Source organism: Convolutriloba macropyga, chromosome 8 (genome assembly GCF_964194025.1).
Source record: "Convolutriloba macropyga chromosome 8, txConMacr16.3, whole genome shotgun sequence".
Classification (NCBI taxonomy): domain Eukaryota; kingdom Metazoa; phylum Xenacoelomorpha; order Acoela; family Convolutidae; genus Convolutriloba; species Convolutriloba macropyga.
The window spans coordinates 30,351,013-30,373,259 of NC_134475.1; the positions used below are offsets into that span (position 1 = coordinate 30,351,013).

Below are 22,247 nucleotides of genomic sequence, written 5' to 3' on the forward strand. Positions count from 1 at the left end.
CTGCTACATAGGTTTGCAGCAAAACAAAACGCCGGTCAGAGAAACGTATTTTAACAGCAGTGACAGCGGATATCTTCCTCTCGAACTAAAACGTGCAAACATCATCAAATTTCCAGAAATTTTTACAAAAGAAGAAAAATTATCCCACCAAAATTAAGTTTTGAGATAAAAAGCATAGACCAAACCATAGACTGAAAGCACTTCTACTGGAAATTTGAAGAGGAATAAAAAACAAGAATTTGTTTCCTAATTAAAGAATTTTCATATTTGTCAATCCTAAAAAAATGGACAGACAAATCTTTCGAAATATATTTACTTTTACATTTAGCCACTCCCCAGCTAGATACCTCATTATGGTTAACATGAACTTTTCGAGAACTCAATAGACTACGAAAATTTCTGCAGAAAAAGAAAGCAATGCCATATCCATGCAAAGGTAGCTAAAAAACCTTCAGATGGTGACAAAGCCTCAAAGCATTAGGCAAAAAGAAAAACCAACAAATCAAAATTGACATTACAGGCAACAAAAATCCATACTTATCATTTCGCATCACGCATTAAAACTTTAACCCGCCACTGATTTATGCTCACAGGCCAGTGTAATTGTGGGGTGGGTCTGATGTAATCAGATAAAACCATCTTGGATTTATCTAAAACTGAATCTAAAACTGAAAAATGATGTCGTGAACTATGAAGCGTGGCATTGAATTATTTCTGTTTACTTCATTTCTTACAAGTTTTGGAACTCAGAATCACATTGAAGATGGCTCTATAATAACAATTGTTCAATAAAATAATTGACAAACTGATTTTTCTCTTCTTCATTAGCACGCGCGCACCTCATTAAGATATTTGAAGATACGATTGCTGTTACGCCGTTCTAAGAAGATACAGCAGAATATGACCAAGATTATCTCCATGCCACCAAGTATCCTAGCCCATCTAGGTTTACTAACAAGATATTCAACAAAAGAGTTCAACATTTGAATCTCCGCCGAAACCTAAAATTGATCTAATATGCAAGTTTCAGTTGTTGTTCCGAACCACAATGGTGGGAAGGAACTATATGCTTAACTGGTTTTTATGTGCAGTCAATTTTGGCCGATCGACATAATCATCGTAGAGAGTTATGAGAAGTATCATTATAAAGACCACCAAGCGTGAATATAAATTCTTTCAAAATATTCTTTTGAAACTTGAGGAAATCCAGGAGTCATCCGAGGAGTCATCGAGGTTTAAAATTTTGATAAGTTTGCTGAAACTTTGATCAATTTGGCTAAAATATGTTAACATTGTTAACGATAGTGTTAATGATCTTTGTTAATGATCTTGCTTTTAAAAATAGAAGATGTTGCTGAACTCTACATAATTCGAATTTTTGGCTAAATTTCTGCTAACTTTTTCAGAATTCAGCTTTTCACCAAAAAAGGCACCCAATAAGCTTTGTTAGCCCACTTTGTTAGCCCGAAACTTGTCGGAAGTACAAAACCAAAAACTTGAGATTTTCTAATGCAGAGTTCCGAAAGTCCGAATAGAGCTAGTTTTACATTTGCTTCCAATGAGAGTGTTCTAGAATAAAAACTTCGACATTTTATTTGCTTTTTCATTTCGATGAGTATCCAAGATAAATAGTTTTCTTTAAGTACACTGATTTTTTGTAAAACTATCCATTTCCTTAACATTTGGAACAATTATTTGTTCTTGATGGACGAGCAGCAGTATCATGGACATCTTTGGTCTAATCGTGCATTTTTACAATACAGTTAATTATTCCAATTGTACTGGGGCGCTGTTTTTTTAAGAAAATAAATGCCTTACTTCCTTCTGTTATTTTTAATAATAGACCAGAATGCTTTCCAAATAAAACTCAGTTATTGAAAGATCCCATTTATGAGCAACTGAGCCCCAATAAACATATATTATAAGTTCAGTTAAAAGCCCAAGGTTTTAATGGCTTCAATACTGTGTTTGGGTAAAACAACTTAAGAAATTGAGTTATGTATTTGTTGTTATTTTCTGGTCTAATGACTTAGCCTCACAACTGACAGATTCAATTGGCCTCCAAAGAAGTTAAAATTTATTATAACTAATATATTTTTGTTGACATCCAAAAATTATTTTCAAAAAATATATAATTCTTAAATTTGCGACCTTTTCAAATCTTTCTACTGTCAACTTGCAGCTAAAGGTCAGCTTAGAAAACATATCATATTTCTATTGAAGAAGAATGTCTTCATTCCAGCTTTATGATTAAAGTGAGTTTGGACAGTTTCCAAATTTTGAGCTACCTTTTGTTCTCTTGTCAAATTAAAACAATAATGACTTGTAACATATTACAAAATTGGCGTTGGATTGGGCGCAATTGTTTACAAATCTAGTGAACAAAATCAAGAAAACAGATTATTCTTTTAATGGCATCGACATCTTTTTGAATTGAATTATTAATTTTCACTAGAATTTGTACTTTTTGTAGTCGTATGACATATTCTCCGTAGTGGATAGTGACGGAATTATTGGCGTTTTGTCACAACACATTTAAGACAGGTCCACTTGACATTGACGGCAGGCCCAGTTACTCATAAGGTTTTTCAAAAAATTTAATATCTTGTGCTTCTATAATTTGAATGGTTTCGATTCTAATTCTAGCAAATTTTAATTGAACGTTTATTGTCAAGAGTACTTTTTGTTCATTTGATAGCTAGTGGTTTTCATGACTGAACTTTTATCAAAAACTAATGCATTTTTGAACTTTTCCTTTTGTAATTTTTGTCTCCGTGCTACAAAGTCTCATTAATGACAGGTCATATATATTTTTAAAGAAGTACTCGTTCATTTGATTAGCATAAGTTTTGTGCGATATTTTTACATGATTACCGTTTTTTTTTTAAAATTAGACAGAGTTTCGGTCGCAATTATTGTTTGTTGTTATTCGATTTTGTTGTTGGTCTTGCCTCATAGTCTTTTTAATGACAGATCCAATTCCACGGGCTAATGCAGCCTTATTTAATTCTTCTATTTGTTTGAGTTTAGAGCTATCTTTTGTTCATTCACCGATTTTTCTCGAAAAAAAGAATTTTTGAAAGTTTTTCAATCTCTGCCTCAATTGGAACACAACTTAGTCGAAAATGTGGATGCGCGAGGCCGGAATCTCATGTGCAAACGCACGTTACCGAGCGTTCTTGTTTCGACTTTATTGAATGAACTAATCGTTCGAACAACAGTCGCAATGAGTTATCAGAATATCAGATTATAATGAGTCTGACAAAAATTAACGGTCGTCTGTACAAATTGCATAAACCCAGGAAATCAAAACTAGATTTGATTTCGATCACTATCAAAGATATATAATTTTCTTTAAGTACACTGATTTTTTGTAAAACTACCAATTTCGTTAACATTTGGAACAATTATTTGTTTTTAAAGGACGAGCATGGTCTAATCATGGATTTTTACAATAAAAAAAAGTATTCCAATTGCATTGGGGCATTGTCTTTTTTAAATAAATGCCTTATTTCCTGTTATTTTTAATAAAAGACCAGAATGCTTTCCAAATAAAGCTCAGTTAATGACAGATCCCATTTATGAGCAACTGAGCACCAATAAACATATAATAAGTTCAGTTAAAAGCCCATGGGTTTAATGGCTTCAACACTGTGGCTGGGTGAAACTGCTTATAAAATTTTGAGTTCTTATTTGTTGTTATTTTTTGTTCTAATGACTAAGCCTCACAATTGACAGATTCAATCGGCCTCCAAAGGACTTGAAATTTAACATAACTAATATTCTTTTAACCAATATTTTTTGGTGACATCCAAAAATTATTTCCAAAAATATATATATTTGTTAGCTTTGCCACCTTTTCAAATCTTTTTACTGTCAACTTGCAGCTGAAGGTCAGCTTGGAAAACACATCAAAATTCTATTGAAGTGAATTTGGAAAGTTTCCAAATTTTGAGCTACTTTTTGTTGTCTTGTCAAATTAATACATTAAAGACATGTAACATATTAAATTAATGGCGTTAAAACAATTAGACAATGAGTTTTGATCGCAATTATTGTTTGTTGTTATTCGATTTTGTTGTTGGTCTTGCCTCATAGCCTTTTTAAGGACAGATTTCATCCACGGTCAAATGCAGCCTAATTTAATTCTTTTATTTGTTTGAGTTTAAAGCTATCTTTTGTTCATTCACTAATTCTTCTCGAAAAGAAAGAGAATTTTTGAAAGCTGTTCAACCTTTGCCTCAATTGGAAGACAACGAAGTCAAAAATGTGGATGAACGGGGTCGGAATCTCATGTCAAACGCACATTACCGAGAGTCCTTGTTTCGGATTTAGAATGAATATATGGTTCGAACAACACTCGCAATGAGTTATCAGAAAATCAGATTATAATGGAGTCTGGCAAAACTTAACTGTCGTCTTAACATCTGTACGAATTGCATAAACACAGGAAATCAAAACTTTACCGACTGCGGTCTGCATTCCCATAGAAAAGAAACATTAGAATTCCAATGACAGATAGTTACAAGTGTATAAATTAAAAAATGAGCAGTTGGGTAAAACAACAATTGGGATAATCATTGGCATAGGTAACATCAACTGATTTTAAAATTCAAAAACTAATTTTAAAAAATGAAGTTTGGAATTTCTTGGAGAAATGGGCCGCGATTTTTTATTTCACAGTTTGAAATTTAACAATATTACTAATTGGATTAGATATGAAGTCATTCCAAGATTCTGTAGCTCAGGAGAAAAATAAATCAAACATAACCGACTAACGTCGGGCGAATTGCTCTTAAACGACCGGCGAGCAGTTGGCTTTGTCAGTACCTAGCCACTGTTTATAATAGTTTAGCTTTAGCTTGATTGAAGGGGCCTGAGATTAGAGTATTAGATGATGACATCACGCCACATAACAGCCGCTGAAGTGCGGCATCAACAAAAGAATTAAGGAGAGAAAAGAGATTAAACGTGAGCGAGAAGGAGAATGAAAGAAACGCCAGTCAACACAGAGAGAGCGAGAGAGAGCTAGGAATTTTTTCCATGATGAGATTCGATTCTACAACTTATTAGTAACTAAATCATATAGAAAAAAACTGAAAGTGCAAAATTCCAAAGAAAAGTTTCCATATTTCGCAGTAAAGAAAATAATCAAAAACATTTTTTGTCTCTGGATTTTTGTCATGTAACCAATCTGCAAGACTTAAAAAGCTTCGTTGGCCAGTAGTGATAGTTAAACTCAGAAAAGGACAAAAAAATTCAAAAACTTTAAACACAATTGAAAATTTTAACAAAGTCTTGCTAAAATTCGTGATATTAATATCTTCAGAACACCATTCCACTGTCTCATGTGATCATCTAGTATGCCTATTTCAAGCCACAGTTTCACTGGCTCATAAAGATTCATACAATTGGAACATGAATCATTTCTCAAAATTTTTTCAAATATCAAAAAAATTCTAAAACTCGAGTAATTAAAATAATGATAACCATTCCATTAACTCTATAAACTAAGCAGCAGATTACTATCAAACCACGAAGGAGGCTACTTCGCTCTTGAGGCTGAAAAAACCTTTACAAAATGACAATTTCAAAAAAAAGATTGCCAAAAATTTTTCAAAAAATGCTAAAACTCGTTAAATGTTAAAATCTTGAAAAACACTCCATTCCATCTAGAAACTATACAAAAACTTGTTATCAAACTCTAGAGGAGATTCCTTGGCTCTTAAGGCTAGGTAAACCTATAAAATGACAAAAATTGTCAAAAAAAAACTTGAACAAATTTTTATAAAAAGAAATCGATGAAATTTGTGATATTAAAAAGTTGAAAACCATTCCATTACCACTAAAAACTATGCAGCCACATATTATCAAAACCTTAAGCAGGTTTTCTGAACCCTGAGGCTGAAAAATCTTGAATAAAGACAATAAATGAAGAAAAATTTTAAAAGTTCTATTTTTTTTAAACAAAATGCCAAAATTCGTGGTGTTAAGTTCTTGAAAAAAATTCTATTACGTCTAGAAACTAAAGAGTAACCTATCATCAAACCCTAGAAGAGGCTCCTGGGCTCTTGAGGCTGGATAAACCTGAAAACCCACAAAAATTTTCGAAAACCTTGAAAAAATTTGCAAGTTTTTTCAAAAAATTGCAACAATTCGCGAAGTTGATATGTTGAAACCATTCTATTACCACTAGAAACTGTGCAGTAACCTATTATCAAACCATAGAGTGGGTTCCGTGACATCTAGGGTTGATAAAACTCAAAAATTTGACAACTTTTACAAAAAGACAAGAATTTTCAAAAAGCTTGAAAAAAATTGTGAAAATTTGTATAAATTTGCGTGTTATTAGCGAGCGGTTTTTCGTCAGCAACTAACCATGGGGAGAGGAGGTTGCTGATGGGGATCGCAGCAGTCGGGTGGGGGGCCAACGGTGCGGTGGGGGTGGGGGGCAATATTGGGGGGGTCAACAGTTGGGGGACCTACTCTTAGAACCGCTCTTCACAATATAATTATAAGCCTCCAAAACAGTTTGAGCTGAAACAGAGCTGAAAGGCTCTAAGAACACTTAATGCCCGCTGGGCACTACCTGTTTATCTCGTTCTTGATGACGAAAAGTCAAAAGCGTCAGACGAAAAATCGGTCAAGCGAAAAATTGCATGAAAAAAAGACCGACAGGACTAATATAATTGCTACAAATTTCGTTTGAGAGCAATTGAAAAACCAGCCCATGCTAATGAAGAACTCAGTAGGTTAAAAAAGAAAGGAAAAAAGAATTTAATTATCAAAATCTCAAAAACATAAGTTAACACAGCACAAGTTAATGCGACTCGGAAAGGATAGGTAAGGGGATCATTCGATCCTCCTTGTCCAACCCGTGGCTATTCACGAAATATTTAAAACGTAAACGCAAAAAAACTTAAACATTAAAAATATATATTTTTAAAAATCTGCAAATTAAATGTTGTCTATCTGTCAAGGTAAGTTTTTGATATCATAGACTCAAGAGGCATTGATTAGTTATCCTTTTTAAAGTACGAAGAGCGAGAGAAATTTTTTATTTGCAAAAATTCCTAAAAAATGCATTATCTCGAGTTCTAGAAGAGCTAGAGGGTTCAAACTTTTCACCCAGAATCAGGGCCTAAAATTGGATGTCTTGTAGCACGCAGCCAAGAGGGCTGAGATTTTGGGCTCCTAAAAATCGAAAATATGTTTCACCAAGTCTTGGTTTTGACAAAGGTACGTTTTTTTGATGTGAGAATTTTTTTAAATTTCTTTTGAATTACACGTACTAATATCTTCTGGTACAACATTTTTGATTTCCAGGAGATTGAAGAGTTTCGAGGCCCTGTTTTTAATAGAAAACCTCTCTATTTTAGAAGTAGCAATGGGTTCAGATAAAACTTGACTTGAAGACCTGGTGCATCTTTTGATTTCTTTCATTTTAAATATATTGTTAGGAAATATTTGTTGAAGCAATCCAGCAACTGATCGTAATACGAATTTAAGCAACTCACACAAATGCAACTAACATACCGTTAAAATTTCATTCGAAAAGAAGATATCATTTCAATGAACCCCTCTATTACGAAAATAGACAAATTTTAGAATCTTTTTCTGACGCGAGAAAATAAGATTTAGGCAACTGTAGCTACAACAACCATATAAAAGTATATCATATTGTAAATGGGTGCAACATTGCTACGATAATAGTTTATTAATTGAAACCAGGGCACGAAGTGCCTCAGTTTCGAAATGATACTACACTGCTTACCGAGTCTCTTTGTAACATAATCAACATGTGACTTGAAAGAAAGATTATTATCAATATAAATACATAAATGTTTACACACAGGCTTACAATTTATCAAACTTTGATTTAAGCTGAAAGCATAGTTGGAAGCACTAGGGTTTAAATTCATTTGTACAGTTTTTTGTACAGTTAATTGCTAGCATAACGTCATTGAGCCAAAAATTGAGGTTACAGAGGTCCTCTTTTATATCTTTCACGTCACTGTTTATTGCAGTTAGTTTGGTGTCGTCAGCAAATAGTAAAACTTGTAGGGATTTAAAGGAAAATGGCAAATAATTTTTATATACCAGAAACAACAATTTGTCCAGGAATAGATCCTTGTGGAACACCGCAATTAATACTTTTCCAAGAAGAGGATACATCATTAACTTCTACCCTGTGGATCCGATTCGAAGGATAAGACTGTAATTATTTCAAGCATTGCCCTCTAAATCCATATCTTTCTAGTTTATAAAGCAGGATGTTCTAGAGTATCAAAAGCCTTTCGTAGATCAAGGCAAAAGCTGATCATATTTTTATTCTTTACTCTCATATTATCAAGAAGATCTACTAATGCATCAATGGTACAATGTTTCGATCGAAAACCATATTGCTTGGTGTACAATAGTGAAAACTGGTCAAGATAGTCATACATTCTTACATACACTGTCCTCTCAAAAATTTTACTCCAAATTATAAGTAGTGATATTGGCCTGTAATTATTTTCACAAGTTTTAGGTCCATCCTTATGAAGTGGAAGAACTTTCGCTTTACGCAGCTCTTCGGGGAATTCTCCGTTTTGAAATGAGATAATTACCAAGATATAAGTCAGATAGGGAATCACCGCATCAGATGAGGCTTTTATAATTAGGTTGCTGATTAAGTCATCCCCTGAAGAAGATTTATTGTCCAAATTATCAATAATTGATTTGATTTCACTTTCACTTACATCATACAGAAACATTGACTTTTCAACTTTTGGCAGCTTTGGCAGATTGGTGGGTTCAATTGTTTTGCTGACTTCTTGGGCAATTGTGGTGAAGTATTTATTGAACGTTTCGGCAATCTCAGTAGCCGAGTTTTCTATACAAGAGTCGAGAGCAGGCACAATCGAGGGATTGAGATGCTTCCCACTTATATAGTTTAAAAGCTTAAAAGTCTGTCTTGAGTCTCCAATACATGAATAAAATTTCCTCCAGTAAAATTGCTTTTTTGTTTTATTTAAATTGCTTTTAAATTGATTACCTAGATCCTTAAACTTCTTAAAAATCAAGGGAACCTTCGTATGCCTTGTTTTTCCAAGATCTTAGATTTTTTAATAAATTAGTGTCAAACCAATTGGGTTGTGATTTTGTGGCTTTTTGAACAGTTTATTATGGGGGCTACTTCATCAAGAACATTTGCAAATATATTGGCGAACAGAGTAAAATCATCATTGACATTACCAGTTTCATCAAAGAGTTCTCCTAAGAGTTGCAATAAACTGGATGTTAAGTCTGATACTGCTTTAGGGTTTTTCAGAAAGGAAGTATCTCTGAAAGAAACAGGCCGTGGTGGTTTGGTTTCAGTTTTTATTCTCGATCTCAGAGAAAATGGAAAATGATCAGATAAATCTTCATATTTCAGTACTTCAGTTGTTTCTAAATCAATATTTTGGTATACGAAATGGTCTATACATGTCGAGGCAGAATGTGTCACTCGTGTAGGCTCATTTGGACTCAAATAGTACCCGTTTGCTTCGATAGCGTTCTGATAAATTTTTGTAATTAAGTTATCTTCCAATACATTTATATTGAAATCACCACAGATGATCGCTGGAGTATCGAAAGTAGAATTTTGCTCAAGGAAACAATCAGATTTCTCTAGGAAATCTTTATTGTTTCTTGGTTTATTATAAATAACCCCTACTCTAAAGTTAAAACCATATTTCCGAAAAAATTGTCTCCTCAAAATTGAGGTCAAAACTTTCTATCAAGCTACAGTTGCTTTTAACTTCCATCATAACACCACCACGACCGGAATCTCGGTTTTTTTTACAAAGAATTGATTGTAGCCATTGATCAAATATGCATTAAAATTATCGTTTTCACTGAGCCATGTTTCTGTTAAACATAAAACTTCCGGTGGAGACTCAAGACCAATTACTAGTGCTTCCAACTTATCAAAGTGTGGTTTGATAGATCTTACATTTGAATGAAGAACTGAAACAGTATTTAAAGAACTTTTTGTAGCACAATTTTCTTTTCGAATTTATGATCCACTTTCTTTACTTGTTCCATTAAAAACTCTAGACTCAGACGAACTAAAGCACCTTTGGACAGATAAAAATCATAACCTAACATTTGACCACCATCATATAAGGAATGAATCTTATACACTTTATTGTCAGCAGCATCGTTTTTAATATAATAAATAGTTCCTTCTCTAGACCATACTTTCTCAATTCTCTTGTCCTCATTCATGAGATTTAAGAACTTTAGTTTAGGTGCAGTAATATCTTCGAAAATACGTACATGTTTCAACTGATCCAAGTTTGCTGCGTTTTTCTTACTTTTCAATAAATGATTTTTGCTACCTGTCTGGAGAAACGAACAATTACATGACGAGGTCGATGCCTATTGAAATATGGGAGCCGATGAGCTATTGAGATGTCATCCGATGTTATGCTCGACTGTAGAGCTGAAGCAAGATCGACAACTTTTTTCAATCGTCGTGTAGTAGTCCTCATCATTCTTTGTGGGGTCATCTGATACTTCTTCAGGTAATCCAATTCTGCGTAAATTTTTGCGACGGTTGTAGGATTCACGAAGCTCGCTCTCACATTTGGCCTTCAGATTGCACCTTTCTTCAGCAAAGGCACTTCGCAATCGCTTGTCAGCTTTCGCAAATGGTGTTTGATCATGATATCTAAGTCCTGTCATCTGTTCTTTTTCATTTGATTCCGACATTTTCGTTCTCTGAAACTATTTAATAAGTTTATCACAACAATTAGTTCGCTTTCAAAAGTGCCGAAGTGATCAAAAGGAGGGATGCCTTCAACTATTAACTTTCAGTTGCGCGTTGGCAAATTTTTCAATGATGAATCAGCCGAAAAGAGGAAGGTTCAGAGTGGTGACCAAGACGCCTATGTTTGGTTGGTGAGCGAACACTCCATTAAATACTGAAGAAAGGATTACTTCAACGCAGTGCAATAAAACTATACGATATTGAAACAGATAATCACGACATGAAAGAGATTTATTTCTACTCTATGGACAACAGCACCAGACAGGCAAAAACGAATCACATGGAATCAAAAAGAGCGCACGTCAGATTGTTGGAAGAACACAAAATCGTAATTAATTAACCGTTGGATCCAGTGAAATCGATGGCGACAGTGAAGCCCATCTGCAGACCAGACTGCACGTAGTGAGAGAACTCCCACTCCTCCTCTATTCTGAATGACTCCAACATCAACACACCAGAGTGCTTGTAAGACTTTTTCTTAGCCTTCTTCTTTTCATTTATGAGCTAAATATATTAAAACCAATTAATTTAATTAACTGTGGCTACCAAAAATTTGTAAAAAGAAAGAAAGAATGAATTTATTTATCTCCCTTACATTTGAACCAAAAGATTTCTGAAGGCTGAAATTTTGTCTGTCTTATAAATTTATCAAAGCCGTCATCACACGCAACACTTTATGGGCGGTATGAGTTTAATTCATGAAACAATTAACAATTAACGAAACAATTAACAACTAACTTCAGTTTCACTAAATTGGCAGAAAGTATCATTTCCTAACTTAATGAAGCAAGTTTTCAAATTAGGGAAGGAGAAACCTACTGGGAACTCTTTGCTACCAACGTCTTCCAAAAGTTCTTCTGTTGTCATCTCGCACGAGCCAATTAAGTCATGTCTATAACAACAGAGTTTTAGCAGGATACGCAACGGGCTGTTTGGGACAACCAGAAGAAACGATGAAAGAAACAGCAATATGGAATCAATTATCTCATTACATTTCTGCCGCGAAATACAAATATTAAGAAGCATCCGAAATAAACAATTTTCAAATATACCATCTAAATATTTATTTACCCAGTCAATGGAGGAATTAAATTCCTCAAATGTATATAACTGAATTTGAACCCAATAAAAACCCCATCAGCTAATTTTAAGCTTGATTTTTGGCCCTTACAACTACTCACCCTCCGTCGCTGTCAAAATCGAAGCAGTCAATTCTAATAGGGAGATTTTTGTCATTGTTGCAGAATATGGCACAGTTGATAACAAAGGGAGCCCATCTTGGATTGAGATTGTCTTCAACAACCTCTGTTTGGCCCACAGGTGTGAAACTAAACGCAAATTAAATCAGGATAACACTTGAATACGATGCAAATTTGTTTTCATAACCCTATTAACAAACAAACTAAGTTTTCCAATTGACAATGGCTTCTATAGCAATAATATTGGAAAGAAAATGTCAATAGAATTAATCTAACCCATTATAGCAGCATTAAAATTCAAAATTGAAGAACATAGATTCACACAGACGGGTTTTGAAACAGTTGTTAATTTTCCAGTGATCAATTCAGATGCCGCGTAAAATGTTTTCTTACTTTGTGTCATCGTTTCTGTTGAAGACCAGAAATGGGTCAGATTTCCCAAGGAAGTCCTTGTTGTCCAAACCACGAGCAAGGAAGTTGAACACGTAATTTTGCTGAAAGATTTAGTCAGTAATCAAAATTGCTCTCAAACAAAAGCGGGCAATTAATCTGTTGCAAGAGTTGGAAAAACTTAAAAACGTCAATTCGTTCCTTAAAAAACACCATTTACAAGGCAAAAACGCTGCGCTCACCTGCAAAATATACTCCTGACACCTTTAGTTAAAGAAGACCACTAAGACGGGATAGAAGACGCAAAACGCAAAAAACTTTTAAAATCTTCTCTAGAAATCAAATTTTTAACATTAATGTATACTGAACGTCCAAACTGAGTTAGCACCTCTAGTTTTACGAACTAAAAATTCAATTTTCGATGTACTACTACATATTGCAATCAATTTTCAGCGACAATTGACCACCATTGATCCCATTGGCCAGAGGTCTTGCCTACTTATGAAATTCAAAATAATACGTAACGGTTACTTAACAGGTACCTCAAAGTAATTTTGATGAACTCCATCCAAATCTCTTCAGAAACAGAAAATTGTAACGAAATCACATTTTTTAAACAATTTTTCCTGTCTAATGTTAAACGAATGATAAACGAAATTTGAGGACAAGATGGAGTGATCTAGCGTCAAAAATTAAAATTTTTCTTTCTAAAACAAGGGGTATTAACTTATTTTTGATGTTCAGTATAGCTAAATTAAAAGAACCCTCTAAAAGTAGTCATTCTATCTCTGGTGGTTTCTATTCACCTTCAAATAGTTTATGCACACAAAAAATATTCAAAAAGAAGGTCAGAAATCGTTATCTTAAGTGCGCTGTCATGTATGATTAAAAAATTATCGCACGATTAACCCTGAAGGTCGCACAATAGAGAGTAACGAATGACGTCGCGCGTTAAAAGATTAGCTGCGAAGTTGTAGCAGTCAATGAACAGATAACAGTTCGAACATTCGAGGCGTGATCAAATATGGAAAACAAAAAATGTGCAGTCAACAAGAGAAGCTCAAAAATTCATACACAGGACCAAAGGTCGGAACCCTTCCAAGCAATAGTTCAAAAAAAGTACAAAAAAAACGGAGGCTGTCCAAAAACTACTAAAATAAAGTGAGCGCTGTTATCATTAGTCACAATCAACATCACACAAAATTATGAAGTAAATATAATTTTAAAAAGGAACAAAAAACAGGAACCAAAATGAAGCCAACGTATTGTATAGGCACGGCAGCAATACTACTAGTGAAAAATTTCTTCAGTGGTCAAAACTCACTCACAAACTGAAAACATAACCGACTACTAAACGTCAGAAGAATTGCTCTCGAACGACTAGCGGGAGCTCTAATCAATTGCAGCCTGCTTCAGCCGGGGGGTCTAAACGGGACTAGGAAGTTTAATAGAGGGCTTCAAATAACCACATTAGAGGTTAACATATACCACTATTAAGATTTAAAGCGAAACATGGCCACAGTTTCGGCGCACTTTTCATTTGACTTTTAGTATTAAAAAGCCGCCCATTGAGTTCAGCTGCTTGAAATTGTGATTGAGAGAGAATTTTAGATCACGCGAAACGCAAAAAGCCAAGGGCGTAAAAGTCACTCGAAAAATTAAAACGGTCAAGCGGAAATTTTGCATAAAAAGACACACGTTTACAATAATTGCTATGAACTTCGTTCAAGAGCAATTAAAACGCTTACAAAAACTTACAAAGCGATATCTAAATATCAAATTGAAAAAACAAAATTTTTGACGCAATTGACTGTCAAATGCCTACGCACGACTCTTTTCAACTATCGCCTATTCCAGATTATTTTAATTAGAAGTCAACCTCCTTTAAGGCAAACAGAAGTATGCTAAAGAAAGACGAGCAAAACGTATTATTGTTCTATAAAAACTAAAACGCTTAATTAATAAAACATAGCTGGCAGATTGCCAGAAAATAGCCGCAATAGCTTCGTAGATCTGCAGTCTCAAAAAACAGTAAAGACAGACCAAAAAAATTCGACTTTTCATCGAATGAAGGCTGATATATATTTTGATTAAAAATCTGTATAAGTTTTTGTTGCCTCTATTAGCTGCTCTCTAATAACCTTCATTTAGAATGACACACACCCATTTGACCTTATCTCTTTGAATTAACGTAAACAAAAGTCAATTTCAGAGTGAGGAAGTCACGTGTGACCAAAAATCTAACCACGCAAATGAACAAAAAAACTCGCTCCACTAAGAGCCAAAAATGACGTCACGCACGCACTTCAGTTGAAATTGCATGAACGAATTGACAAAAAACAGATTTGAAGTGATTGTGACGTCATATGGTCGGAACAAAAATCGCGACGACGAAATAAAAAACATAGCAGGACAATTCCTGACGTCCAATTCAAAGAATTTTTATTGACTTAACAGACAACTAGACCTAGAACGGACTGAGTGAATTTGGAAAACCATTTTGAAAAATAAAACAGATGAAAAAAATTTTTAAAAAAATCAATGTAAAAAGGCCGCATGTGAACAAAAAACCACTAGCGAGAAATGGAAATTTGGTTCAAACAAAAACTAGGCCGAGAATAAACTACGAATGAATTGAGAAAACCATTTAAAAAAAATCCGATCAAAAATCGAAAAAACAGTAAACAATCAAAGTCAAATTGCCGCATGTGAACAAAAACCAATAGCGAGAATGCAAATTTTTGTTCAAACATCGTTTTCTCACTCTACTTTAAAATTAGAGCGAAAAAAACATGTCGCAAAACCACCAGCTTCCTCGCTCCATTTCCTGTTTCGGCGTGACCATTATCACTACTCCAATTTAACTTCAAAAATCATGAAAATGTGTGAGCAGATCTTAAAAAAATGACAGCGCCCCAATACAATTAAAATTCTTTGGATTGTAAAAAAAACCAAGAAGGCCAATAATAGCCCCAGCTATCGCTGATCGGCTATTAAAAATGAAACGTTAAAATCGAACAAGACGGTAATTTATTCATTTTTAGAATCATTGCTGACTCGAAGACACCAAAATGACAGCAAAGGGTTAAGAATTCAGAGGTCTTAAACAACCAGCTTCACCGAAGTTAAATAAGAATATTTCCTTTCTAGATGCATTTCGCAATCAATACCACTATCTCTTTAGAACCTAATAGAGCGCGACAAATACACAGAACTCTCTGTTAAAAAATAGTAATGAATTAAATTCAATTCGATTGAGCATTGATTAATACCAAGAGGAAGTGCACTGCATTACTTAGATATACAAAACAACGACAAACTTTTTACTCCGTTGATGTTCACTTAAGACCAAAAACTTAAAGCACCGAGTATTCTCTCTTGATCATTCGTCATCTTACGGAAAAAATATCAACAAACACCAAATTACGAATTCTGAAATTTTTCCGTACAACCCGACAACGGATAGAGAAAATGCGCTGTCTTTTTAAAATAATATTTACAATATTGTATTATTATCAATCGCACGTGAAATTCAAATTACCCGACAGTCAACAGTTTCTCTTGCAGCGACGTATATCCTTGAATATTGCCCAGCTTTCTCTAGGATTCTGCCATCTCTTAGTCGGCCTTGGACAACTTCTGCAACCGAAACAGTCAAACTTCCCAACTTGTCCGCTTTGTCAGGTTCATTTTTAGAGTTGTCGCAATCATATCTAAAGCACAGAGCTATAAGATTAATTGACGATATTTAGGAAACAGCAGACACACATGGAATACACCGCCCAAAATAACACTCATGACTCTTCTTCTATGATTGTCATATTCGTTCTTGTAACAAAGTGTTGTTTCAATTGCTTCACTCGTTTGGTTTCTTTTGCATACTTGCATCACACACGCGCAAGTTTAAAAACTTCAGATCTCTACAGTGCCAGATTTAAATGTACACAGTGCCAAATTTCGAAATAATTGCTGGCATTTTAAAATCTTCAAACTGTGCTTCAATTAAGAATACGTCACTATGCCAAAGTCACTTTACAATTTTGGCTTACTTCTCTACCTGATGCGCAGTTCTCGATTAAAGCCAGATATTCTTTGTGACTTCATCCAAAACATTTTTTGTCAAAAGAATGTCAAAAACCTTGTGATCGCAAGCATTAACATCACAAAACTGGGAAATGTTAAGTCAATTCCAGTCGACTGTGCTATTGACGCGTACAGGGGCCATGACTACTAGAAAAATTGAAACTGGTAAACAAAACGACAAAAAGAAAACAAACACATTAATTATTCAAGACGGCAGAAACAATATTTTGGAACATCAAAAAATGATTGCAGCAAAATTTAAGGTTATGAAACGAACTTTAGACTGCGGTATTGCTATTTCAAGTGATCATTTTTCCACCCTATTATTTTCACAAACTCTCAAACAAAAAAACAGCCAGCTATCAAAATACTAAACGAGAAAAGACTTTATAAAATTAATCAGTATCGGGATACATTGGAAAACTCAAATTGGTAAAACATTTACCAAACAACAGACCCTGACGAAAAAAATGCCTTTTTACAGATATCATTGTTCGTTCCCTGAATATATTTGCTCTTGTAAGAAAAGCTTATATAAAAAAGGGCAAAAAGTTGTGCTCATTAGCTGAGAAATGGGTCTCTGAGCGAAATAGGGAGCTTGGGCTTACCGAAAACATGTATTTAGAAGATGCAAACTATGACGAGTTCTCTTCATTCGAAGTTCAAATTTAAACGTGAAAAAAAAACTCGTCAAAAAACTCTGTCAAAATTTCAAAATTTAAAGGAGGCTGTCAAGAAAAATGGTTACTCAACGTAATCAGAATATCAAAACAGAATAAAGGCTCACACTAAACTTCTAAAAAAACTTTTTTAATCACTACATTTTGGAAGAAAACGAAATAGTAAATCTGCTTAACTAATGGTTTTCTACGAAAAGAAATTATACTGGTCTTAGAGAAGGATAATTCTCCTTTTCATATTGTACTCAGAACGAATTTGGTTTCTTTTCATAGGTAACAAGGAACGTCACGATTCAATTAAAATATTAGGTAGAAATAAACAGTTTCACTCATCATTACAATCCGTGGCAATAAAGGATTCTGGTCAAAATTTTGTAGCACTCATTCAACATAAAAACTGCTTTAGGTTATTGATGCGGCTGCTCAAGAATCTCAGAAGAACCGATATCACAGCCTGGTTCTCGAGCTTTACGCCGGACTGGTTGTTCACTGAATTGTCTAACGATCTCACAGAAATAATTAGTCGCTCGGACGTATTAAAGGACTGTAACTTTAATTTTGTTGATTGAAGTTAAGAAAATCCTTAGTGATAATCTATATTCAAACTCGTGCTGACTTTTGCAAGGCTTCAGCCAGTAGCCAGTATTGTTGCTAACTTCTCGTCAAGTAAGCTCAACTAAATTAAAACTCGCAAGATCTTAAAGATCTAGCAAGACTTAGCAAAAAAGACTCAAGTTGCTAAAGATTCAAATTTCAGTGTAATCTCAGAGCCAACTGCTCTTGGTAACAGTTTCTAATGGTTCTAAATACAATTCGGTTTCGCTAATCAAACAATTGGGTAAGAGTAAATGATCAAACATTTATCATTTATAACATCATCGCTACTTGTTTCTGATTGGTTAATCAAGAAAGCGATTGAGGTTATTGTTTACATAGTAAATGTCAAATTCCTGCAATAATTGCTTTTGTTGACAGAAGCACGGATGGCTATTACGTAGCTCTTAATGCCTTAAATTTGCTCTTAATTTTGCACCAGATAAGTGCTAATAGCCACACTTGTGGGTCTGATGCAATAACGTTTGTTGGGTCCATGAGTAGGTTAGATGTAACCATAACCGCGTGCCATAACCTCGGGTTGCACAGGTTTTTCCTTTCAAAAATCGGGGGGGGGGGGTGCAAAACTTCGGTCCCTACTTGTAAAAATTTTCAATTTTGACCATTTTTGAGTTTTGACAAATTCTAAGTTTATTCAGTTTCATGGGTTATTTCTTGCTGTCTGATGGATCTTGTTGCTGATTTGAAGTGGCGCCAACATCGACGGCCCCGTTTTCGATCTCGGAAACACCATCATAGAACACTAGCGCTAACTTCACTACTACCCGGTTCAGTTCTCCACGTGCCATTTTGATTCTCGCTGATTGCACAACACGTCGCTACCAGTGTAGATATCAATGATTCGTCTCAGCTTGTACTCACAGCGTTTCACAGCATCATCTACTAGCCATACTAACTCGCCTTCTTTCGAGTTTCGCACATGTTCTTTTGACCACTTCGATCGCTGGTTTCATTGAGGAAGGTACCCGTGAGTCCATCTCATCTTCTCCATATCATGTCGGCATATGCTTAAGCCGTTTTGAAAGATTTTCTCACGTCATGGTAGCATTCACTGGCATACACATTGTTCTGCTCAGTACCTCGTCGGTAAGGCTTCGGTTTTCCAAGATTGCAATCATGAGTTTCTTGCAACTTTGAACCAGTCTTTCCAGATTCCACCAAAATGTGGGGCTCCAGGAGGATTGAATTTCCAAACAATCTTTTTTTGTGCTCAGTCACTCTTTATCTTAGCTATGTACCACTATTTCATGAATGCTTTCAGATCGTTGGCTGCCCCACGAAATTTGCTCCGTTGACGCTGATGATGGTACTTGGCTAGCCACGTCTTGCAATGAATCTTGTCACTGCAGCTAGACAAGACTCGGTGTCCAATGACTGTGCCACTTCAATGTGCACTGCTCTCCTTGTTAGACAAGTGAAGAGGCAGCAACATCTTTTCAAGGTAAGTTGTAGGAACTTCACTTCCATGGGTCCGAAATAATCAACACCGGTATGGGTAAATGGGAGTTCATCAAGTCGTTCTCGGGGTAGGTCTGCCATCGGTGGGCTGATTGGGTTGGCGTTCCTGTGTCTGCATTTGATACATCTCGACTTAATTTTTCTTAATGCTTTTCGCAATCTAGCAATCCAGACCCATTGTTGAAGAATGTTTCACATACTCAGTGCCTTCAAGTAAGTTGTCTCGATGTGCTTTCTCCAACAGAAGTTGTACAACTGGATGTTTCGCTGTTAACAGTATTGGGTGTTTCACATTGTAATCAGGGTTTGAATGCTTCAGTCGACCTTTCAATCTAATTGTTCCAACTTCCTCTAATAAAGGTGATAGTTTGGCGATGTCTTGAGATGTCTGTGGAGATTTCTTTGCTGTTTGGTATCGACTTTGAAACACCCGGGAAGCTTTCGTTTTGAACAAAACCAAAAAGTTTTTGCTCTGCTTGAAGTATTTCGTGTGCTTTTAGGCGTCCCTTCGGCTCCGTCTCGAACCTCATGCAGCAGGCAATGACGTTTCTAATTCGGTTGAAACTACTGTATCGACTCCAGTCAAATAGTTGGTCTAGTTTAGTGTCTGTGGCTACTTTACTGAAAGCCTGCTCGGGTTCGAGTTCGTTCTCTTGAAACCATGGCTTTCGCCACTTATCTTCGCTCCATTGTAGCCATGCCGGCCCGTTTAGCCACAATGTCTCCTTGAGGCCCTCAATGGACATTCCTCGGGTTCCGATGTCGGCGGGGTTTTCGACACCTTTGACGTGTCTCCATTGATCAATCGACGAGTTTTCCAGTATTTCCGCTGCTCTGTTCGCAACGAACAATTGTTGTTTCTTGTGCGCTGCTTGTAACCACTAAAGCACCGTTGGTGAGTTGCTCCAATTATAGATTTTGTCAATTTTGACATGTTCGCTGAGTATCTGCTTTCTGAGACGAACTCCGTAAACTGCGGCTTGCATTTCTAACTTCGGTATTGACATGTGTCTGATGAGTGCCAAACACCATTTCCCAATTAAATAGGTCAGTCTTAACATCACATCATCTTGCAGATATGCCACGATGCACAGAGCCTCTTCTGATGCATCTGTGAAAATGTGATGTACAACTGGATGTTTCGCTGTTAACAGTATTGGGTGCTTCGCATTGTAATCAAGGTTTGATGTCTTCAGTCGACCGTTCACTCTAATTGTTCCATCTTCCTCTATGAAGGATGATAGTTTAGCGATGTTCTATGTTTTGGATATTTCTTTGCTGTTAGCTATCGACTTCGAAACATTCAGGAAGCTATCGTTTTGAACAAATCGAAAAAGTCTTTGCTCTATTTGATGAATTTCGTGTGCTTTTAGGGGTCCCTTCTGCTTCGTCTTGAAACTCATGCAGTAGGCAATGAAGTTTCTAGTTCGGTTGAAACTACTGTATCGTCTCCAGTCAAATAGTTGGTCTAGTTTAGTTTCTGTGGCTACATTACTGTTAACCTGCTCGGGTTCGAGTTCGTTCTCTTGACAGCATGGCTTTGGCCACTTATCTTCGCTCCATTGTAGCCATGCCGGCCCCTTTAGCCACACGATTTTCTTGAGGCCTTCAATGGACATTCCTTGGGTTCCGATGTCTACGGGATTTTCGACACCTTTGACGGGTCTCCATTGATCAATCGACGAGTTTTCCAGTATTTCCACTGCTCTGTTCGCAACGAACAATTGTTGTTTCTTGTGCGCTGCTTGTAACCACTAAAGCACCATTGATGAGTCGCTCCAATTATAGATTTTGTCAATTCTGACATGTTCGCTGAGTATCTGCTTTCTGAGACGAACTCCGTAAACTGCGGCTTGCATTTCTAACTTCGGTATTGACATGTGTCTGATGAGTGCCAAACACCATTTCCCAATTAAATAGGTCAGTCTTAACATCACATCATCTTGCAGATATGCCACGATGCACAGAGCCTCTTCTGATGCATCTGTGAAAATGTGATGTACAACTGGATGTTTCGCTGTTAACAGTATTGGGTGCTTCGCATTGTAATCAAGGTTTGATGTCTTCAGTCGACCGTTCACTCTAATTGTTCCATCTTCCTCTATGAAGGATGATAGTTTAGCGATGTTCTATGTTTTGGATATTTCTTTGCTGTTAGCTATCGACTTCGAAACATTCAGGAAGCTATCGTTTTGAACAAATCGAAAAAGTCTTTGCTCTATTTGATGAATTTCGTGTGCTTTTAGGGGTCCCTTCTGCTTCGTCTTGAAACTCATGCAGTAGGCAATGAAGTTTCTAGTTCGGTTGAAACTACTGTATCGTCTCCAGTCAAATAGTTGGTCTAGTTTAGTTTCTGTGGCTACATTACTGTTAACCTGCTCGGGTTCGAGTTCGTTCTCTTGACAGCATGGCTTTGGCCACTTATCTTCGCTCCATTGTAGCCATGCCGGCCCCTTTAGCCACACGATTTTCTTGAGGCCTTCAATGGACATTCCTTGGGTTCCGATGTCTACGGGATTTTCGACACCTTTGACGGGTCTCCATTGATCAATCGACGAGTTTTCCAGTATTTCCACTGCTCTGTTCGCAACGAACAATTGTTGTTTCTTGTGCGCTGCTTGTAACCACTAAAGCACCATTGATGAGTCGCTCCAATTATAGATTTTGTCAATTCTGACATGTTCGCTGAGTATCTGCTTTCTGAGACGAACTCCGTAAACTGCGGCTTGGATTTCTAACTTCGTTATTGACATGTGTCTGATGGGTGCCAAACGACATTTCCCGATTAAATAGGTCAGTCTTAGCGTCACATCATCTTGCAGATATGCCTCGATGCACACAGCCTCTTCTGATGCATCTGTGAAAATGTGAAGTCTCAGGTTTGAACATCCATTTTCGAAATAAAGTCGATTTATTGACATCGTCCTTATTACTCTCAACTCAGAGCACCAGTCACTGTACAGTTTTGAATGTTCTGCTGACAACTCCTTGTCCCATTGGTGCCCAAATGCTTTTGAGTAGGAA

General features: G+C 35.9%; 2 protein-coding genes across 4 annotated transcripts in view; both read right to left on the reverse strand.

Annotated features, from left to right (window-relative positions):
* Positions 1–10,784, reverse strand: part of LOC142344666 (copine-3-like) — a 125,573-nt gene extending 114,789 nt beyond the window's left edge. The window contains exon 1 of the mRNA XM_075396502.1: positions 10,756–10,784. The gene's annotated coding sequence lies outside the window, so the exon portion shown is untranslated. The remainder of the gene's footprint in view (positions 1–10,755) is intronic.
* Positions 1–22,247, reverse strand: part of LOC142344667 (copine-3-like) — a 114,720-nt gene that overhangs the window by 42,874 nt on the left and 49,599 nt on the right. For all 3 annotated transcript variants that reach the window (XM_075396505.1, XM_075396506.1, XM_075396504.1), the window contains 5 exons: positions 15,929–16,100; positions 12,391–12,491; positions 11,980–12,126; positions 11,618–11,690; positions 11,140–11,302 (listed from right to left, as the gene is read on the reverse strand). In XM_075396505.1, the coding sequence (XP_075252620.1) occupies positions 11,140–11,302; positions 11,618–11,690; positions 11,980–12,126; positions 12,391–12,491; positions 15,929–16,100 (656 nt within the window). The remainder of the gene's footprint in view (positions 1–11,139; positions 11,303–11,617; positions 11,691–11,979; positions 12,127–12,390; positions 12,492–15,928; positions 16,101–22,247) is intronic.